This window comes from Tenrec ecaudatus, chromosome 18 (assembly GCF_050624435.1).
Source record: "Tenrec ecaudatus isolate mTenEca1 chromosome 18, mTenEca1.hap1, whole genome shotgun sequence".
In the NCBI taxonomy this organism is placed as follows: Eukaryota; Metazoa; Chordata; class Mammalia; order Afrosoricida; family Tenrecidae; genus Tenrec; species Tenrec ecaudatus.
The window spans coordinates 68777767-68797884 of record NC_134547.1 but is presented as its reverse complement, the minus strand read 5'-3'; the positions used below and the strand labels follow the sequence as shown (position 1 = coordinate 68797884).

Below are 20118 nucleotides of genomic sequence, written 5' to 3'. Positions count from 1 at the left end.
GGGAATCCGGAAGGCAGGCCTCTCGCGCTCCCACGAAAATCCACTTCGTCCGCGCGGCTGGCTCCCCGCAGCCCCTCCTGCAAACTCCTGCCCCCCACAGAGGGAACTTTACGCGGGGCCTCGCGCCCCAGAGGCGCCAAAGGAGGCTGCGGCTCGGGAAGGGTTAAGCCAGCCCGTCCCAGCTGACAGTCAGCTGATTGGGCTCTGATTGACAGCTCGGAAAAGTTTCCTTGTTTCTATACTATTATGCTAATCGCGGCCGCGCTCGCCGCCTCCCATTGGCCGGGAGTGCCAGTCAATTTCCCACTGGGGCCTGACGTCACAACTGCTATAAAACTCAGCAATTGCTTTAAACTCTTCTTGCTGGATCAGAGGCTTTAAAATCTTTTTTCATCTTCGAGCTGTAGCTCGGGCTGCTCTTGGGCTCGGGCGCCCCCCACCCCCTCCTTCGCTCTTAGCCTCGCGGGTCCCCAAGACTTCGCGCTTTTGCTTTAAAAAAAAAAAAAGACAAGAACGAACTAAACTGCCCCCCTCCCTCGCCTCCAGTCCGGCTGCACCTCCGTCTTGCACTTGGCGTGGAGGGAGAGCGAGAGCGCGCGCGCGCCAGAGAGCGGACAGGAGAAAAAGCAATAATCATAAAACGAGCCAGCGCGAAGAGGAGCGAGCAGCATGAAGTGTTAACTCCCCCGTGCCAAGCCCGCGCCGCCCGGACAGCCGCCCGCCCGCCCGCCGCGCCTCCGGCCCCGAGCAGCCGCCGCGCGCCCCGCCTGCAGCCCGGCCGGGCGAGGCGAGCCCTCCTTATGCAAAGCGCGCAGCGGAGCGGCGAGCGGGGGACGCCGCGCTCCGCGCCGGGCTCCTCCGGCTTCGCCGCCGCCGCCGCCGCCGCCGCCCGCGGAGGACCTTCCCGAGCCTGAAGCCGCCGCCGGCTCGGCGCGCACGGAGGAGAGCAGGCGAGGAGGGGCCGGGCGAGCGAGCAAGCACATTGGCGTGAGCTGGGAGGAGGGAGGGCGGGCGCGGGGGGCGCGGGCAGGGCGGGGGGTGTGCGCGCTCGGAGCTTTCGGGCCAGCCACCGCCGAGCGAGCTAGAAGCGCCCCAGCCCGGCAAGCTGGCTCACCCGCTGGCCACCCAGCACAGCCCGCTGGCCCCTCTCCTGCAGCCCATTTGGAGGGGCGGCGGCGGCGGCGGCGGCGGCAGGAGAATGGCTTCAGAACTGGCAATAAGCAACTCCGACCTGCCCACCAGTCCCCTGGCCATGGAATATGTTAATGACTTCGATCTGATGAAGTTTGAAGTGAAGAAGGAGCCGGTGGAGACGGACCGCATCATCAGCCAGTGCGGCCGTCTCATCGCCGGGGGCTCGCTGTCCTCCACCCCCATGAGCACGCCCTGCAGCTCGGTGCCCCCTTCCCCCAGCTTCTCGGCGCCCAGCCCGGGCTCGGGCAGCGAGCAGAAGGCGCACCTGGAAGACTACTACTGGATGACCGGCTACCCGCAGCAGCTGAACCCCGAGGCGCTGGGCTTCAGCCCCGAGGACGCGGTCGAGGCGCTCATCAGTAACGGCCACCAGCTCCAGGGCGGCTTCGATGGCTACGCGCGCGGGGCGCAGCAGCTGGCCGCGGCGGCCGGGGCCGGCGCCGGCGCCTCTCTGGGCGGCAGCGGCGAGGAGATGGGCCCCGCCGCCGCCGTGGTGTCGGCCGTGATCGCCGCGGCCGCCGCACAGAGTGGCACGGGCCCGCACTACCACCATCACCACCACCACGCCGCGGGCCACCACCATCACCCGACGGCCGGCGCGCCCGGGGCCGCGGGCAGCGCGTCCGCCTCGGCGGGCGGCGCGGGCGGCGCAGGCGGCGGGGGCCCCACCAGCGCTGGGGGCGGCGGCGGCGGGGGCGCGGCGGGGGCGGGGGGCGCCCTGCACCCGCACCACGGAGGCGGCGGCGGCGGCCTGCATTTCGACGACCGCTTCTCCGATGAGCAGCTGGTGACCATGTCGGTGCGCGAGCTGAACCGGCAGCTGCGCGGGGTCAGCAAGGAGGAGGTGATCCGGCTGAAGCAGAAGAGGCGGACCCTTAAAAACCGCGGCTATGCCCAGTCCTGCCGCTTCAAGAGGGTGCAGCAGAGACACGTCCTGGAGTCAGAGAAGAACCAGCTGCTGCAGCAGGTCGACCACCTCAAGCAAGAGATCTCCAGGCTGGTGCGGGAGAGGGACGCCTACAAGGAGAAATATGAAAAGTTGGTGAGCAGCGGCTTCCGAGAAAACGGCTCCAGCAGCGACAACCCGTCCTCTCCCGAGTTTTTCATGTGAGTGTGACATGCGACCCCAGCTAGCCACCTCCATAAGTGCTCCGTGGGGGTCTGGCTCTGGTGTGGGCTTGCCAGTTCCAGAGCCACCACCTGGACCCTCTCTGCCCCCAGCCCTCACAGCCCCCTTGACCCGCACACACAGACACGCATACACACACACACCTGCACCTGGACACCCCCAGCCACCCCCCCCCAGTTCGTGGTGGAGGTGGCTGTTTTGAGTTGTGGAGGGGAGCAGGGTGTCTGCCTCCTCGTGGTTTTGCCAAACCTGAAATTCCCCATCACTTGCTAGCTTGGTTTTGTTTTTTGTTTTGTTTTTTTCTACACCCCCCCCCCATCCCCTGCCCATGAACTTGCAAGATGTTGGAGGATCTCATTGACTTCTTCCTGTGGACCATTACTCACCTTTGAAGCCTCTGTCACCTATATATATTTTTTTTCCCATTCCTTCAGTTCATGAGCTGGTGACCCCCCCCCCTCCACTCACCCCCGTGTGCGTTTTCTCATTTTGTTTGGATTTTTTTTATCGTTTTACTTTTGGGGAGTTTGCTGTGTTGTCCCCCAACTTCTCCACCATCCACACTCCCCCTTCTCCCCATCCATCTCCTTTTAGATAAAAGGAACAGGGGGAAAAAAAGCAAAAAAAAGTGTTTTTTTTTCCTCCTCCTGAGTTCTTCATGTGAGATTGAGCTTGCAAAGGAAAAAAAAATGTGAAATGTTCTAGACTTTTGCAGCGTGCTGAATTCCAGCGGGGTGTTTCGTTTTCCTTAGCATTGTTATGCTCAAATACTAGAGACACTATATCCTCATTGAACTTGCCACCAACTAGCCTGCATCCACTTGGCCTTTAGGGTGCCGAGCCGAGAGTTTGCTCTCTGCTAGGAAAGCAGCAGCAGCAGCAGCAGCCCGACTCATTCTCATCTCATGCATTATTATGCTTGCTACTTTGTCTTAGCAACAATGAACTAAACTGTTTCAAAGACTTTATGGAAAAGAGACATTATATTAATAAAAAAGAAGCCTGCATGCTGGCCATGTACGGTATAATTATTTTTTTTCTTTTTTTCCTTTTGGCTTGGAAACGGACATTTGAAGACTTCAGGCATGGTAGTCATACTTTTGTTTTATTGCATCATGACTGTTTCTTTTGAGTTCAGAACCAAAAGTGCGGCCCTCCAAGCCACGCTCTCCCGTGAAAGTTTGCATCTGCTCCAACACTGCTCTGAGTTCCTCAGAAGTTCAGCCTCCCATTGTAAATGCACTGAGGCATCCCCTGCCAAGAGATGCCAGGATGGGTTAAACATTTAACAAAGCAAAAATGCAAAAGTTCTTCTTAATGTTTGCTTTTTCCTGAGAGTGACACCCCTCCCCCCTTTCCTGGGCTTTGGGGAATTTAAAATTGTGCTGTTGCCTAAAGCAGTCTAAAATTTATTTTTTAAAGAGAAATCTGCCCCGGTATTATTATTTTGGGGTTGGTTTTATTTTTATTATCTTTCTTGGTTGGTTTTTTTGTTTCGTTTTTTTTTTTTTTTTGGCTTTTGGTCATTGTCAAATATGGAATGCTCTGGGGTTTCTAGTCTATAATTTAATTCTAGTTTTTATAATCTGTTAGCCCAGTTAAAAATGTATGCTACAGATAAAGGAATGTTATAGAGAAAATTCGAAAGAGTTAGGTCTGTATAGCTGTAGATTTTTTAAAAGATTGATGCACTAAATTGTTTACTGTTGTGATGTTAAGGGGGGTAGAGTTTGCAAGGGGACTGTTTTAAAAAAAATTAAAAGCTTACCCAGCATGTGCTCGAAACTTAAATATAAGTTGGGTATGTGTAGTCTTTGCTATACCACTGGCTGTATTGAAAACCAAAGTATTAAAAGGGGAGACGCCCTGTTTATATCTGTAGGGGTATTTTACATTCAAAATGTATGTGTTTTTTTTTCTTTCCAAAATTAAAAGTATTTGGGACTGAATTGCACTAAGATATAACCTGCAAGCATATAATACAAAAAAATTGCAAAACTGTTTAGAACGCTAATAAAATGTATGCAGTTATCAAAAAATGGCATTACTGCACATTTTTCAGATGATGCAGATTTTTTTACAGTTGTATTGTGGTGCAGAACTGGATATTCTGTAACTTAAAAAAAAAAAGCCACACAGTTTTAAAGGCAATAATCAGTAAATGTGATTTTTTTTTTTTCTTTCCGGGGCTGACATCCTGTCTTTAGCAAAAGAAAAAGAAAAAAAAATTGAAAAGTAATCTTACCACAATAAATATAAAAAAATCTTGTCAGTTACTTTTCTTTTCCATATTTTGCTGTGCAAAATTGTTTTATATCTCGAGTTACTAACTAACGACGCGTGATGCTCTCGCTCTGCTTCCCTTTCGTTTTCAAGGCTGGGTCTATCAAGAGAGAGAATCAGCTCCAATAATAAACTGCAAAAATATTTTTGGCTTTTTTTTTCCCTTTCTTTTTTTTGGATTCCATAGTCAGTTTCTTAGTGTACAGTTAACAGCGGCCCTGGAAACCCCATGTAAGGAGTGTGTTTTTCTCCCCCAGGAGGATTCCCAGGGCAAGTAGCAAGGGACTGCTATCAGGCTAGCGTGTGTAGGCTGGTGAGGTAGAGAGGAGGCCCCTTTCAGTAGTTGGCAATATTTAATATAGTTGTAAATTAGGACTCACAGCTTCCCCCTCGCCCCCAAAGTTCTCAGTTTCCAAAAGAGTTGAGCCCTCATTGCCCCCTGGCCCTAAGCTTTTACGCAAGCCCGCCAGTCCAGAGAAGGGGGGAGAATCAGACCCAGGCAGTCCAGCAGAGGCAGCTGGCTTAGGCACAGAGACCTGTAACAGCAAAGCTCTGCAAGCCTTCCCTTTGGACCACAAAGGGTGTTTGGCTGCTTCTCTGATCCACGGTATGGGTTCTTGGGAGCCAGGCCTGACAAGGTTTAGCGTAGACATGTAGGGCAAATCGAAGTTGCGGGGTTTGGGTTTTTTGTTTTGCTTTATGCTTCTTCTTATGCTTATTTTTAACTCTGTAGGTCACCTGTCTTAAAAGCAAACTAAAAAGAAAGAAAGTCCACCAGTCACTTAGATGCCTCCAGGTGCCTGTCTACTTGGACTGGTGATAGCAAATCCTGTGTTACTGCCAACTCTTGGATTGGAGGGCTGTGGGCTTGGTAGCTGGTAATGAGTTCAGAGCACTCCAGCCCCAGAAAGTGAAGCAGGGGACCGTGCCTTCATGGAATATATGCTATGCTCTTGACAATGGGTGGTACCCCCAAAATGAGCTATCTGGAGGCGGGGACGGCTAACTAGGCGCTCACACAGAGAGCCTTGAGTCGGCTTCCCCCGCAGGACTGTCCAGCATGGCCTATTTTAAACTGACACAAATCCCTGCAACTAATGTTACAAATTCATACCGTTTACAGTTAGTCTACTTACCCTCGCAGGCTTAGTCGATCACCAGACAAAGCCACCAGTGTCCTGAACACACAGCCAAGCCCGATGATCTTGTGTGCTTTGGGTTTGGGCTCTTGAAAAAGTTTAAAGAAACGAAGAAAAAAATAGAAAAGCAATACTGTTGCGACACTGAGCAAGAGGCCTCAATGTGGAAAAAACAGGTTGTGCTGGACACTGGTGGTGCCTGCTGGTCAGTTCATCCTCTTGGCTTGCTGTTTTCTACAGAACCCTAGGACAGAGTGATGGACCCTCCCCTTTTATGGATCATGGCTCCTGAGACCACTCTTAATTTTCCTTAGTAGCCCCCCACCAAAAAAATAAAGAAAGAAAAAGTCGTCATTGTAAACCTACATCTGTGGGCTGGAAGGTAGCTGTTCTTGGCTACAGGGTGCTTTGGTTTTGTTTTGCTTTTTATTTTGTCCCCACTTCTGATGACTGTTAGGGGGTCACGATTTTCTCTCCTGAAGAGAAGTGGAGAAACCACTTTGGGAAAAGCTCAGCTTAGCTCCCCACAAAGAGGACGCACAATGTAGGCAGATACGGTCTCGGTCGCGTAGGAAGAGGGTCATTCAGGACTCACTGCTGGCAGCGACTTCACTGGAGTGAGGACCAGGGCTTCTGGAGAGCCAGAGAGCGTGCAGGAATTCAGCGTTTTAATAGGAAGCTGCCAGGCCCTTTGAATAGAATTTAAACAGGCCCGGGCCCCAGGCATCGCTAGCGAAGTGGAGAGGGGCTGGCAAAATAAATGGGGGTGCTTAGCGGCTAGCTGGAGAAGGTTATGATAATTCGTGGTCTAAGACATGCTGAGAAATAAACTCGTAATCTAAACTTTGGAACAGGGTTTGAGTGGCGAACCAGTCAATAACTGCTTCTTCCTTTCTTTTTCATTGTGACACAAAGAATTTTGGGATCCTTCCTAGACGCCATGCAGGACAAATAAGTCTCTAAATATAAGAATAAATTAATTTTTAGAACCCCTGTCAGAAAGCCTAGCTGTCACTGCACACCCATGTGAGTGTTGGTCTGAGTAGTGTTCAAATTCCTTTTATTCCAATTGTAGAACCGAGCTTCCCTCCCCCTGACAAATTGGAATCATCGATGCCATTCCGCCCATTTGGACACCCCAGCAACGCATCCTTCCCAATGTGTCCACAAAATGAGATAGATGTGAGAGCTGTACATTCAACCATCCCACCAACAAAATAATCCATCTGTAGACACACACGCATGCATACGTTATGATCGGCAGTGGTGGACAACACAGCTGTCCCGCCTCACCCCCCCCCCAACTGTTGAGACAAATCAAATCACTAGGTTGGAGAAGAAGGCAATTAAATGTTTCAACTCATGGACCCTGGATCTGGTCCCCGGGTGGGGTTCTTGTTCAGGGTGGGCTCCCAGAAGGGCAAAATCCTTCTTCCAATGGATGTCGGCAGGTGCCCAGGTGTGATTGTTCTCAACCCGGGATCCTGCCTTTACAAATCCACTGGAATGACTGCCCCCCCCCCCACCCCGAGTCTCTAAATGCAGAGAAAAGAAGAAAGGAAAGAAAATGTAGCTTTCCCGCGGCCATTGCGTAGCTAGAGATGCGAACAGAGCCAAGTGACGCAGAAGGTAACAGCTAGCCGCGCCCCCCACCCCCCCCAAAGCGTATGCAGACCAGCCTGGTCGCAGTTGTTCTTGTTTCATGCCTCACTCTTTTCCTGGCAGATGATTTTACCAAGAAGGAAATATATATATATCTGACTGCCCCCCACCTCCAACCCCCAAACAGCTATCACCTCAGAGTATTGGCTGAGTTTGAACACATCCTATAGGCCCCAGATAGCATTGTTTTTATTAGTCAATGGCAGACGCGTTCATTAATCGGTCATAGCTGCACAATGAAAACAACAGGAGGCAAGATTCAAAATGAGATCTACACCCTCTGTATGCTTTTCTTTTCCCCTTTTTTATTTTCCTCTCCCGGCACTGACCAAACCGCCGCCACCAGCACCCTGCTTTACTTTCTCAGCTGTTTGCATGTCCGTTGCCTCACTCAGAGACGGGGTGAGCATAGTTGACAACGGATCTGACCCGGGGATGTGTTGACAGCAGATGAGCACAGATTCCGCTTCCTGATCGCGGAGAGGAAATGATATCTAGATATCAGATCTATTGTCTGCCGCAAAGGCTGACTCATCTTGGCCCCCTGTGCGACACGGGCCACCCCAATGGTAACTAACAAAAATACAGCAACTCCCACCCCTTGCAATCAGTCCATTCCTCTGGCTCACAAGGACCTTAAGAGTAGAAGTGTCTCCTGTGGTGTCCCCTGTGGTTTCCAAGACCATTGTAATCCGCAAGGAAGCAGACTGCCTCATCCTTCTCCCCCAGAGTGGCTGGTGGCTGCCAGCGACCCACCTTCCCTTCCCTGGTGGCCAGGCCACCATTTGTCACCACCTCTACCTTTATCCCAGGGGCTTTGGGGGTTGGTTTTCATTTGGTGAAATCAAGGCTAGATGCAGGCAGACCCCGGGCGACAAAGAAGACATAAAGTTGAAACAGGTGCAGCAGGTTCTAACTGAGCCTGACATTAGAATCAAGCAAGGCTCCATATAAAAGCCCTTCCTTCCTGACGGGTTAAAAGCTGCCTGGGCAGCAAGGGATGATGAATTTGAGTGGGCTCCACCTTATTAAGTGAGGCCCAGTTTATATAACACGAGGGGGCTCGTGAGGACTATCTATAAGCCCAACTTCCTTCTTGACCCCGGGGCTTGACTGTCCTTGGGTGAGGGGAGCTCAGAAAGCTGTGGGATCAATTCCATGATCTTTTAAAAAATTTCTCCTCCATGACTTAATGAAGCCCCCTTGTATTCAGAATACCTCCCTTGTGCACCCTCCCCCCGTCCCCCAACTGACCCACCAGCTTTTACAAGCGAGCATGTAGGAGCCACTGCCCCGGGCCTGGCACCCACGGGTGGCCACATTCCTGGCCTCTCGCTGCGCCAGTCACCACAGCGGCTTATGACACATGGACGAAGGTTCCAGAGTGCCTGCTGCTATTGTGTAGGTCCGAAAGCCTAGCCTTCGATGCATGCTCATTGGGTAGGCCAGGCCAAAGGCGACCCCGGCAAGTGTACATCGCACTCAGCTCTGGCCTGTCTGTCTGTCGTTAAAGACCGAGGCAGGCTGGAAGGAGGAAAGGCGGGAGTGGCAACCTTCAGAAACAAGAGAAAGAAATGGGCGCCCCTAGAATTCAGATGCAATACTCAGGGGGTAGATAGAAAGTCCAGCCCCCCGATTTCCAGTTGCTGACTTACCGCTCTCCCGGCAGAAGCTTGCTTTCACTGGGTTTAAAATAATAACAGTATCAATAATAATAACAACGTGTTGTTGTTCTGTTGAGAGAAATCAAGGCCCGAGGGGCTCAGGGAGCTTCATATGCCGGCGAGGCCGTATTCTCCTGGCCAGTTCTGATTATTCTTCAGCACCCGGAAGATGAGAGGGAAGAAACAGGTCCCAACGTTTGTGACCTCTCTTCACCCACCCTTACTCTGAACGACATGGCTAAGGCAGGGCACACAGGCCTGGGAGGTGGCCCAGGGAATGGGCACGCGTACCCTAGACTCCGATTTCGCTTGCTGGTTTTTATTGTGTGCGCGTGGAGAAAACGAGCAGCAGACCTTCACACACTCTGACAGTGCCGCTTTTCGCACTTTGGATGTGAATTGCCCCAACAGCCAGCTATCAACCACCCCCCCTCCACCCCACCCCCCAAAAAGATAAATTCTTTCCAAGGGTTGCCCAGCCCAGTGCTGGGACAAACGCAGCTCTGTGCTGCTCTCTGCTCTCCCAGGGGCTGGGGAGCAGGGTGAGAGAATTCCAGGCTCCCGGGCGGCCTCCTGATTGTTGAGTTATAAAGGCGGACAGTCCTGCAACATGCCCGGAGCATCTTTACGCTTCAGAGCGGCACAAAGCAGAACACAGCACTAAACAAATCCAATTGCTCCCTTGAAGACGGCGCAGGGGACACACACACACACACACACACACACACACACACAGTCTCCCTGGTCCCCGCTTTAGCTGTAAGATAGGAGAGAAAATATAGAATTTCAGGGAATGGTGAGGAGGGGAAAGATGGGGGAGGCCTGTCCCAGGAGTGAGTTCAGCTTCCCACCCCAATTTCACCTGCTCATGGGGCCATGGGCAAAGTCAAACCAGGTGGAAACCAGGGCTGCCTGGGGTCTTTTTTGAAAATATGCGCACCTGTGATTTCTGATTGGCACACCTTTTAGGAAAGTGGTAGGGAATGTACCCCCACACTGACTGCCGAGGGTACTGCTAGGGTATGCGTGCCCCCACATTTTTAGATCCACTTATAAAGTCTCTCCAATGGTGAGGCGATCCCAATCAGCGAGGCGATCCCAATATTTACATGGTCTCTGCCATCCTACTCCCGCGGAGGAGGCTTTCTGTGTGTTTGTGTTCGCTCCCCTACAGATTGGTGGTGTCTAAACTTAAAAGGCCTTTGGGTGTTTTACCATGCTTTTTTTTTTTTTTTTAATGTCACAAAGCTGGCACAGAAAAAGCGTAATCAACAGCACACAGGAATTCGGTCCCTCGAGGCATCTGCCTGTGAGGCTGGCAGTTGTTAAGACCGTCACCCATCACCCCGGAGCCTGTGAGCCGTGCGCTTGCCACCCAGGGGCTCCGGCTGGAACCCACGCTTCTTTACCAATCTTCACAAACCGCCCTTCTTCTGCTCAGCAGCCGCCATAGCCGCGAACCTGCCTCTCTTGTTCAGTAACAATGTCCCCGTCATGAGGACTTGGAGTGGCAAAATCACATTCCTCCTTTTACCCTGAAATCACTGTGGATCTTCCATTAAAATTAAGAGAGGGGTGTGAATTCCAGAAGGAAGTATGTGTGTGTGACGGGAAGGGGCGGGTGTTTTCTGAAGAAGAGGGAGCCCAGAGGACAGCATTCTCTTGTGTCTGGCCCCCTGCGCTTGCCACCCTGGCCCAGCCCAAGCCAGGCCTAGGTCTGAGCTGCCCTGCTGGGCTTGCTCTGAGTTTCTCCATTCTAAATCTCCCCATCACCAACCTGGCCTCTTCCCTAGCTTAGATTCCAGAGAAAGGGTTTTCTTGGTAGCAAATTCCATCCAGATAGGAACCATGGAAAGTCAGGACCTTCCGCATCTAGACCCAGAGGTGTGGGAACCCTCATTGTGAGGGTCTCTAGCCAGGAAGTTGGGAAGGTTGGGAAGGGAACCTTGTTCTGTAAAATCAGGGTCTGGGTTTAAGTACCCTGCTTACCATCACAGTTGCTCTTGTTCTTAGGAACCTCATCCACATCTGGAGGCCTATGCGGGCTTGCCAGAAACAAATTGGGGTGGGGGGGTGATGTCCCCAGCTTGGTAGAGAAGGGCTGGGTATGCAGATTAGGGGAAGTATCATTAGCAGAAGTCAAACTTAGGATCCCCCCAAATCCCAGGGGCTTCACTCCAGGTCGTTCCTAGGACCCCCATTTCCCACCAGGGCAACTGATGAGCCACCTACAGACCCTGCGCTCCCAAGAGTGTCACATCCCACATTGAGGACCTCAGCCCCTTACCATCCAACTCTGTTCCATTGATGCCTCAGCCCCAGAATTTTCCACCGCACGCCCAGTCAGCCAGGGCCATCAGAGGCAGCAGACTCAGCTCGGAAGCCAGAGGACATGGATGGAAGGTGAACCTGTACAGCTTTGTGCCTTCCCCTCCGCAGACCTGGCAGGGCAGGGGGCGGGCCTGGGGCAAGTCTGGGGGTCCCCCAGAGGAGCTGGGAGGTAGTTTAGTGATGTGGCTGGCAGCAGTCTGGGAGCCTGGGATGAAAGAGATGAAGGCAGAGAGTGCTGAGGTCATCCCCTCCCCCAATTCCCCAGCAAAGGACAGACACCCTACCCTCCTCTGCCTGCTTCCCCCCATTTCACCCTGTGCTGTTTCACCCTGGGCTGGCTCTGAGCATCTCATCGCTGATTGCCCCAGCTGCACCTGCCAGGCTCTTGTGTCCCCGGGGTCTCCAAGGCAAGTACACAGCAGGTGCAGTCCTACCGAAGTGGAGGTGTGATAGTCAGGGGACCTAGGGGGCTGCCCTGTATGCTCAACCCTGGGAAGCCAGCGTGATCTCAGAGCTGACCCAAGACCCAAGATACTAAGGGGTGCATGAGGGGGGCACTCAGGGCAGCCACACCCAATGTACCCCAGGGCTTTGGGCCCATCCAGAGCTCATGCCTTCCTAGGTTGAGGGACGGGGTGAGGGGTAGGGAGCTCCATTCTGCATTGGGATTTGGCTGAAGTTTTCCAGGAGGAGCATTATAGGGAGGCTAATATGCTGCCCACCAGATTTGGACCCCAAAGGCTCCACCCCTCACCCAGGCACCCACCCCACAGGGTTCTGGGAGTGTTCTGTTAAAAGAAGCACCGAAGAGGAAAGGGCGGCCAGCTGTGCCCACTGGCCTCGTGCCGTATGAATTCCCTAGCTCCATCTTCCCCTGCGTCTGTGGGAGGAAGGATGAGGAGGGAAAGAGAGAATGCAGGCTACAAAAGCCGCTTTCAAAGTCTCGGGGATCGCGGGGTGGTGTTGGCTGGCTGAGCACCATAGCTTGACACGCACTGTAAACCACAGTCGCCAAAGCAAGTTTTACTGGGACCTCCCTGGAGCACCAGGTCTTGAGCCCACTCCCAAAATTTATCCAGGGGCCCACCAACTCTCAGACGCTGGGGAGAGGCTCCTAATGGGGACCCTGGCCCAAGGACTGATTTCAGGACCCAAGGCAACACACTGAAGCCCTTTGGCCTTCCGGCTTCTAGATTTTTGAGACGCCCCAGGATAGACTAGTTAAGCCCCTATTTTGTATCATCTTAGAAAACTCTCCCGACACCCCTCCAGCCCCGCCCCACCCCAGATTTATGAATACGGAGATAAATGTGTTCAGACTGAAACAATGATCTTAGCATCTGAAACACGTTTACACTGTCAGATTAAAAAGGAAAAAAGGAAAATCTCATTCTAAGATTAAATATGCGAGGAGATTATATTTGTGTCTTAACATTTTCAGATATTTCCATTTCATCTGCTCCCCCATCCCCCACCGCTTTTTTTCTTTTCTTTTTTTTTTTTTTGCGGAACCTCATTAATGTAGCACTCTGCAGAGGGGGAAAGCTATTAAAAGATAAACCCGCAGTTTCTACTTTATGGAATTTTAAAGGATACCCGGTGCAGCGTTCATCCTTCTGCTCAGTGTTTAGGTAGACGGAGAAGAGCCTTCTGCAAACTTCTGTCTGAGAAGAATCTTCACCACTCAAAGGCACGTCAACTTCCTTCGCCAAACCCCACGGGGTAACCCGGAAGAGTACGCGGACCAATGCTGGTTGTGTTTTTACCCAGGCACTGCCCGTGTTAATTCGCTGTCGCGTACTGAGTTCTCCCGCCATCTCCCTTGGAACATCAGTGCATCGTCCTCTGAGATTTAATCAATACTGTTGAACCGCTTAAGTAGACAGAGCCAAGTAGGAGAAGCTCGGTGCTGTCCGATGTCTGGCTTGGGCCACAGCCTTTTCCTTCCCCCACCAAGGGGGTTCCCTGCGACCACCTTACCTGGCCACCCTCTCCTAGTAAGCCGCCAGGCGGAAGGAAGGGGAGGCCAACCGAAACGGCAGGGGCTTATTGGGCCTTCAGTCAGGTGTGCAAACACAATCTCTCTCTCCCCTCCCCGCGCCCGCCCCCTTTAGAGAGTAAATGCCGTGTGCGCAGGATGGGTTTCCAGGTGGCTGGAGAGGCGAGGGCATCTTGAAAATGACACCGATGATCTTACAAGGACAGCGACTTGTATGAGATTTCAGGCCAGGTGCCAAATGTCTCATTTAATGAGGTCTGGTGCTTTCCCTCCCCAAACAAGGGACGATTGCCAAACGCCCCGGGAAGGCGCAGGGCGAGGTGGGAGAGGCTGCATTTTGCAAAGCTGGTGTCCTAAGATGGCCCGCGCACGACTTCTCTAGTGGGGGCACGGACGGACGGACCGCCTCGCGCCAGTGTGGGACGCACCCCGTCTAGGATCCTTGCAGAGGCTCAGCGGAGGCTGGGAGAGCTCACCGGAGCCATTCCACCAACACTGCCCTCCCCCGACCCCCCCACCCCATCCCCATCTCCCAATCTGGAAAGCTTTGAAACACGACCAGACGTTTGTTTCTAAGGGCCTCCGTCGTTTCTAACGGTTTTGTTTTTAAGTAACTTTATGGGGAAACCTTTCGTTGTTGTTGTTCGTTTCCCCTTCCCCGTTAACCTGCAAGCATGGGTGTTACACTGACCCTCCCAGGGTTTCGCGTCTCGTCTCGGTAGGCTTCAGGCTTCTTTGTGGATGGGGTGGGAGAGGCATCGAAACGATACTTTCGACAAGACATGACTGTCTGTAGATGACTCCTTATCCGGGGCCCTTCAAAGCGGTCAAGGGAAAAACAGAAACAAACGATAATATCCCATGAACTCTTCCATTCCTGATTCCCCAGGAACTGTCAGATTAGGTGCTCTGTTGCTTACCCCCAAGGCCGCCCGTTCAAACCCATCCGCGGCTCCGTGGGAGAAAGATGAGGCTGTGTGCCTCCGCCCAGGTGCTCAGCTGTGGAAGCCTTATGGGGCTGGGCGGGGCTGCGCGGGCCAGAGGCTCCTGTGAGTTGCATCGGACGCAACAGCAATGGGGTTGTTTGGGATTGGAATGCACTAAGACGTGAGCTCGTCGTCCCCTAAGATTTTGAAAAAGTATTTCTAATGTGGCACAGGGACAGAGGCACGCCCATGCCACCGAGCCAGCTGCAGAGGGGGCGTGTTCCTGTCAGTGTCCAGGTTAGCGTGCCAGCATTTAGAATATGGGCATTTGTAAAGATGAGTTATAGCGAATGGAAATGTTAGTACAGAGAGGAGGCTGTGTGCGCAGCCACCAGACTCCAGGTTTCAGCAGGTACTGGGGTCAGTCAACGTGTTCACACCCAATGAATAGAAAATGCCACGGTGTGTGTGTGGGGCCGGGGGTGCGTAGAGGGATACTAGAGGGAAAATAACAGAATAGCCATCTTGGGGGGTGGGGGGACAAACAAACATAACACATTGAGATTGACTTACTGGTTGATCGCAGTTCCCGTACCCAGAGTTACTGCAACCACGTTAAATTGCTTGAATTAGATTTTAAATATATTTTGACAGTCGGAATTTGTAGAGTGCGGCTAACCATAGGGAGAAATGACAAGTCCGCTTTGTTATTAACGTGCTGTCTGGGAAATATTAGAGTCTGTGTCACAAATGATCATTATTTTGCCACTTACATTAGAACAACTAATCGCAATAAGGGTTTTTTGAACCATAGAAAGCTAACTACTTTGAATTACTAGGCTTTGTGATTCACTGTGAAGCAAAAAAAAAAAAAAAAGACTTTTTTTTTTCATTTTCTTTTACTTTTTTTTTTACCCAAGCAACCTCATTTTTCTTGGTCTCTGCTAAGCACTGCCTGCTACTACTGTAAATGGAGAAGAAGTTCATAAATACAGGGGTGGTATCTAAATGGTTCTATTTGTTAAGAGAACAATTGCAAGCAAGGTGAGCAGTATCCACAGACTATCTCTTAGCCGACCCAGCACGGGGGAGCTGGAAGGCTGGGTCTGCTTTGATCTCAGAGGGATGGGGGAGTCTGACAAGTTTTGCAGATTCCAGTCAGAGAGGATTCGAATTTCTCCCCCAATTGGAACCCAGAGTCATTTGGTTCATTTTAAACTGAGAGGACCCAGGCTGCCAAACCGTGGGATTGATCCCATCGTCCCTGCTCCAAGCGGAGGATCAAGGGATGGGAAGGTGCAGCCCGGCCTTCCACACAGTTCCTTCCTCCCCTGGCACTTCTGAGGCCGGGGCGCCCAACCGCACAAGCCATTGGTAGACAGCAATTTTTCGTCTAGCCTAATGCTGCCTATGCATAAGACACTCAGTGTACTGCCCTTGCAACCCCTGCGTGGTTATTAATGACCCTTTGTTTATTTTAATATATTTACGAAATCAGGTACCCCAGGGAATCCTCTGCCTCAGTGATGTGAAAACTCCCGTTGGTCTGAAGTCAAAGAGGTACAGCTTGATTTCTCATTTGCATGTGCTTGTTCGAGTGACTTTTCCAGAAGGGGAAGAAGCAAGAAAGAAGGTCGGGCACACCACAGATGATTCAATAGGTCTGGTTTGGGGGGCTTTCAGATGTGGGTTTCCCCACCCAGGTAACCTGGGTGCTCCTTCCCGGTGCTGGCCAGGAGGGACGCATGCACAGTGAGAACCAGCGTGCATGTATTTCCTGCCCTTCCCGGCGTAGGTTTGGGGTGCAGAAGAGCCAGCGTGCTGAGTTTGCGTAGATCCGGATGTTCAGCCTGAACTGACACTAGTCCACTGGCATTCGGAGAAAGGGAGCGCTGGTCTTCCCGCTGAAGGCCAACAATGTGGGTGAATCCCAGGAACCAACCCTAAGCCCTCGGCCAGCGGTCCCTGGGCCTCCCAAACCTTCTGAATTCACAGGCCCTTCCTAATCACTCCGTATTCATGGGTGGAGAATGTCGGAGACTTTGGGCTCAGAGCATGCCCCTTTCTGCTCCCAGAGGTGACTGTAGGCAGAGGGTTGGGCAGGAGGTGGGGGGAGGAGATCAGGATCTGTTTGCCATCTACGAAAAAGAATTGAAGCAGAAGAAAGAAGTGAAATCAAGACACTTGGAGGCGTTTGCATGGCAGGCACCCAGGGTGAATCCTGTGAGGAATCTGCTCTGTGAGGAGAGCCAGCCCACACCTCTTACTCCAAACAACTTTTAGAACCATTGTAGTCTGCGCACGCTCACAGCCTGCTGACCTTTTGTGGTGAATGGACCAGCATGGGTTATTTTATTCCTAATGTTTTGCTTGCTGACAAATTTGCATGCCCTCTGTCCATCTGTCTATATATCATGTTCTGGTTTCTGGAGAAACGGAGCGGGGTGCGAACGCGGAGCTGGGAAGCCAACACGGTCACATTACGAGCCCTTTCAGAGGAAGAGCTTGGCGAGGCCCATGCACTGAACACCCCGGAAAGCATGGGCTCGCTTTCCCGCAGTAGTCAGAGCCACCGTCTGATGGGCTTCTGCATGCCACGGAGGTGAAGGGCTTGCTCTGAATGCCCAGCTGTGAATATTTAACAAGACTTCGTCCCTAGCCATCGCCCAGGTCAAACATTTCCTTTCAGGGGTCCTGGGCCTAGACTTGGTAAGGGTGCCTACCTTCGGGGTTTGTCTGTGTGCCTTGACCTGCGGGCAACCTCGGAGCCTGCCTTCATTCCTTCCCCGGTCTTGATAGCTGCAACTTAAAAACCACCCATCAAAGATGATGATCTGAGGCCTTGGGGGAGGCTTTGTTAAATTCCAAACCCATCGTGTTGAGCAAGGAGCTAATGAACTTGTAAAGGCAAGGTTCACCCCGGTCCTGACCTCCCCTGGTAATATTTCTTGGAAGGTTACGGATGGGAGAGAAAACAAATTTCAGCTGTGAACATGATTGACAGCCAAGAGCAGAGTCGAGACGGGTCTGTGGTCAGGTGGGGGGATTTGGGGGTAGCACAGGGCAATTCCTAGAAATTCCTCTGTGATATTAGATATTATAAGCTGATATATGAAAAGTCCACTCCTGGGTGCTCTTGGGGGAGTTACTTAGTTTGTTTTCAGAAAGTCGCTTTGATTAAGTTCAGTCTGGGAAGCCAACCGAGGGCGGCTTGCGACTCGCTCGCTCACTACAGGCGATTTTGTGGGCCAACGGTAGAAGGCTGAAGTCATCAGCGATTTGGGGAAGCCTTTCTTACAAAAACACAGGCAGGCTTATATTGGTCTGAGAGTATACTAGCAACCACTCATCCCAGGTGGTGTCTCAAGAAAGAGGAAGCTCGTCTTTTCTACCATGTCCCTTGTCCCTGCCTAACAGTTTCCTGTCCGCACGTCTTACAGCCTAACACCCAGATCAACCAGAAAGCACGGTTTGCCGCAGTTTTGTCCATTCTCGGGCAAAGTCTTCTAACATGCTGGTTAACACTCTAAGCCACCTCACGTGCTTGTCTGAGCACTGTGTCCTTTACCCGGTCTGGCTCTAGGATGCGGACCTTTCCGTGGTAAGGTCGCCACTGGGTGATGGCGTGGCGGTCACCTAGTTCCCATGGGAAGGCTGCATGCTATCCCTTGGCCCTAAAGTGAAGGACTGCTGTGGATTCCCCCTGGATACTGGCTCTACGCTAGTTCTCTGCAAGGAGGTAACACACTTATGCACAGTTTGCACCAGCCAAGGAAATAGGCCTTCAAAGCACAGTCTTTGCATCTTGTGTGCTGAAAGATGGATCCGACATGTCTTGGGGGACCGTAGCCTGCTCACACCTGTGCTCTGCCCATTGCAGATGTTCCTGGCCTTGCCTCAGACACCTCCGGATGCAACCAAGCCTTGCAGAGCTGCCGCGGGCAGGGCAGGTGGGATAAATACAGAGCGGGGAGGGCCTCCTTGCTACCTTTCCTGCCACCCGTGGGAGAAGCTGATGATGGACTTGTATATACAACACATTTTGGAATCTAAGTCCCCCTCCCTTTTTCCCTAGTCTTAGAACTAGCCGAGTGGACACGTTTTTTTTTTCCTAACTGTACTTATACTGATGGTGTACATTGAAAACCATGTTAAATGGAAGGGAAGGTTTATTCTCTTACAAACAGGGGCAAACGACCCACAGCAGCAGAGCAGAGGGGTGCCCCGCGGAGACGCTCTGAGGTCTGCCTTCAGTCGTGCATGGCTCTTTTCCTTCTGAATTGCCTGGAGCCCCCCAGGACTTGAATGCCAACCGGGCTCCCCAATGCCCCGAGCCCAGTGGGTACCTTGGCACAGAGCATGCTGGCTGTTCAGTGCCTCTGGAGGCTCGGGGCTGCCACAGCCCAGTTGGCCTCATGGAGTCCATCATACGACTTCAAGCCACATGGCGACTCCCACGTGTTCCCAGGCAGCAGACACGTGAAAACACAGGCTGCAGACTGTGGTTCTCTCCGTGCGTCTGTCTGTCTGCCTCTCTGGAAAGCGCCCCCCGTGAGAACAGACGCTATGGTCCTGACGTCAGTTTCACCACAGACTCCTTGGGGCTTTGGACGGCTCAGATGTTGGCATCTGTCCTCCGGAGTGCCATCCGTGCAAGAAGAACACCATGCAGTGCTGCCTGCAGATTCAGCCCTGGACCAATCCATCACGAGCCATAAGCCTGTGTCAAGCCCGTGAGATCCACGCCTGCGCTGGCGCTAAGACATGGGAGGCGGGTGGGGTCCAGTTTAAGGTGTTTGGTTATCTGGACACACCTCCACCTCATTGTTTTGTTGTTGTTTCTGATCCTAGCCCCCTGCCTAACTATCATCACCTACCCCCTCCGTACATAGCTGGCTGCTGTTCTTCCTGAGAGCGATCTCTGTCCCAGCCCCGCGCTGATGGAATCAAAGTCTCGCTGCAAGCTCTTTTAGGGAGAGCTAGCCTAAGGATGCCAAGGGACTCTTAGGATCATCCGTGCATTCGCCCGGGATATCCTCGAAGAGCTCCTGATGGAAAGAAAGGAGCCTTGTGCATGCAGCAAACGCGGAAGCAGGAATTCCTGCAAGCGTGCGTCCCTCGGTGCTTACCATGATGCTTCATAAAGAATGCTCATGAAAAGACACGTTCACGCAGCCCTTTACAGACGCTGACACTCTCTTGATTCACCTGCCGCGTGCCGAGTCTACCCTTTCCTCCATCCCGGAATGACTGCACCGCTGCTGTTTGGCGTCCGCGCCTCTCTGTGTCCCCTGCCACCCAATGCACTGATCAGCAATAAATGAGCTAAGCAGCCTCGTTCCTCTTTCGTGGTTCTTTTCTTTCTCTTCATTTCCCCCCCCCCGCGCCCCCCCCCCGGTTTCGTCTCCTTTATTTTTTTTTTTCGTCCAATATTTAGACAGCCTGGGACCAAGTGGGACAACCCGGTGTTCATCTCTCTCCCCAGCCTCGTCAAGGAAGCAGAAGAAAGTCCTTGGTGGATGGAAGCAAGCCCCAACCAGGGGGCTGGGGAGACAGTCCCAGGTGCTGAGTGGGGAAAGTGAACCAGCTGTGGGACCTGGGGGTATTGTTTCCAGAGGCAAGGTGGCCACCCAGCAGTGACCTCGAGGGAAAGTTCCTAGAGGATACTCACAGCTAATTAACAATCCAGGCACCTTGGGATGCATCCTACCACTTAATCACCTGGCTAGATGAGAAGGACAGAAATGAGAGGCTACGGAGACAGGCGGAGTTTTGATTTCCCCTCTTTGCC

General features: G+C 52.4%; 1 protein-coding gene across 1 annotated transcript; it reads left to right on the top strand.

Annotated features, from left to right (window-relative positions):
* Positions 1-376: 376 nt before the first annotated feature.
* On the top strand, positions 377-19635 carry MAF (MAF bZIP transcription factor). Its single transcript, XM_075537002.1, has 3 exons — positions 377-2301; positions 15826-15887; positions 18208-19635. Exons 1-2 carry the CDS (start codon positions 1199-1201, stop codon positions 15857-15859), a joined length of 1137 nt encoding a protein of 378 aa, XP_075393117.1. The 5' UTR covers positions 377-1198; the 3' UTR covers positions 15860-15887; positions 18208-19635.
* Positions 19636-20118: the final 483 nt, after the last annotated feature.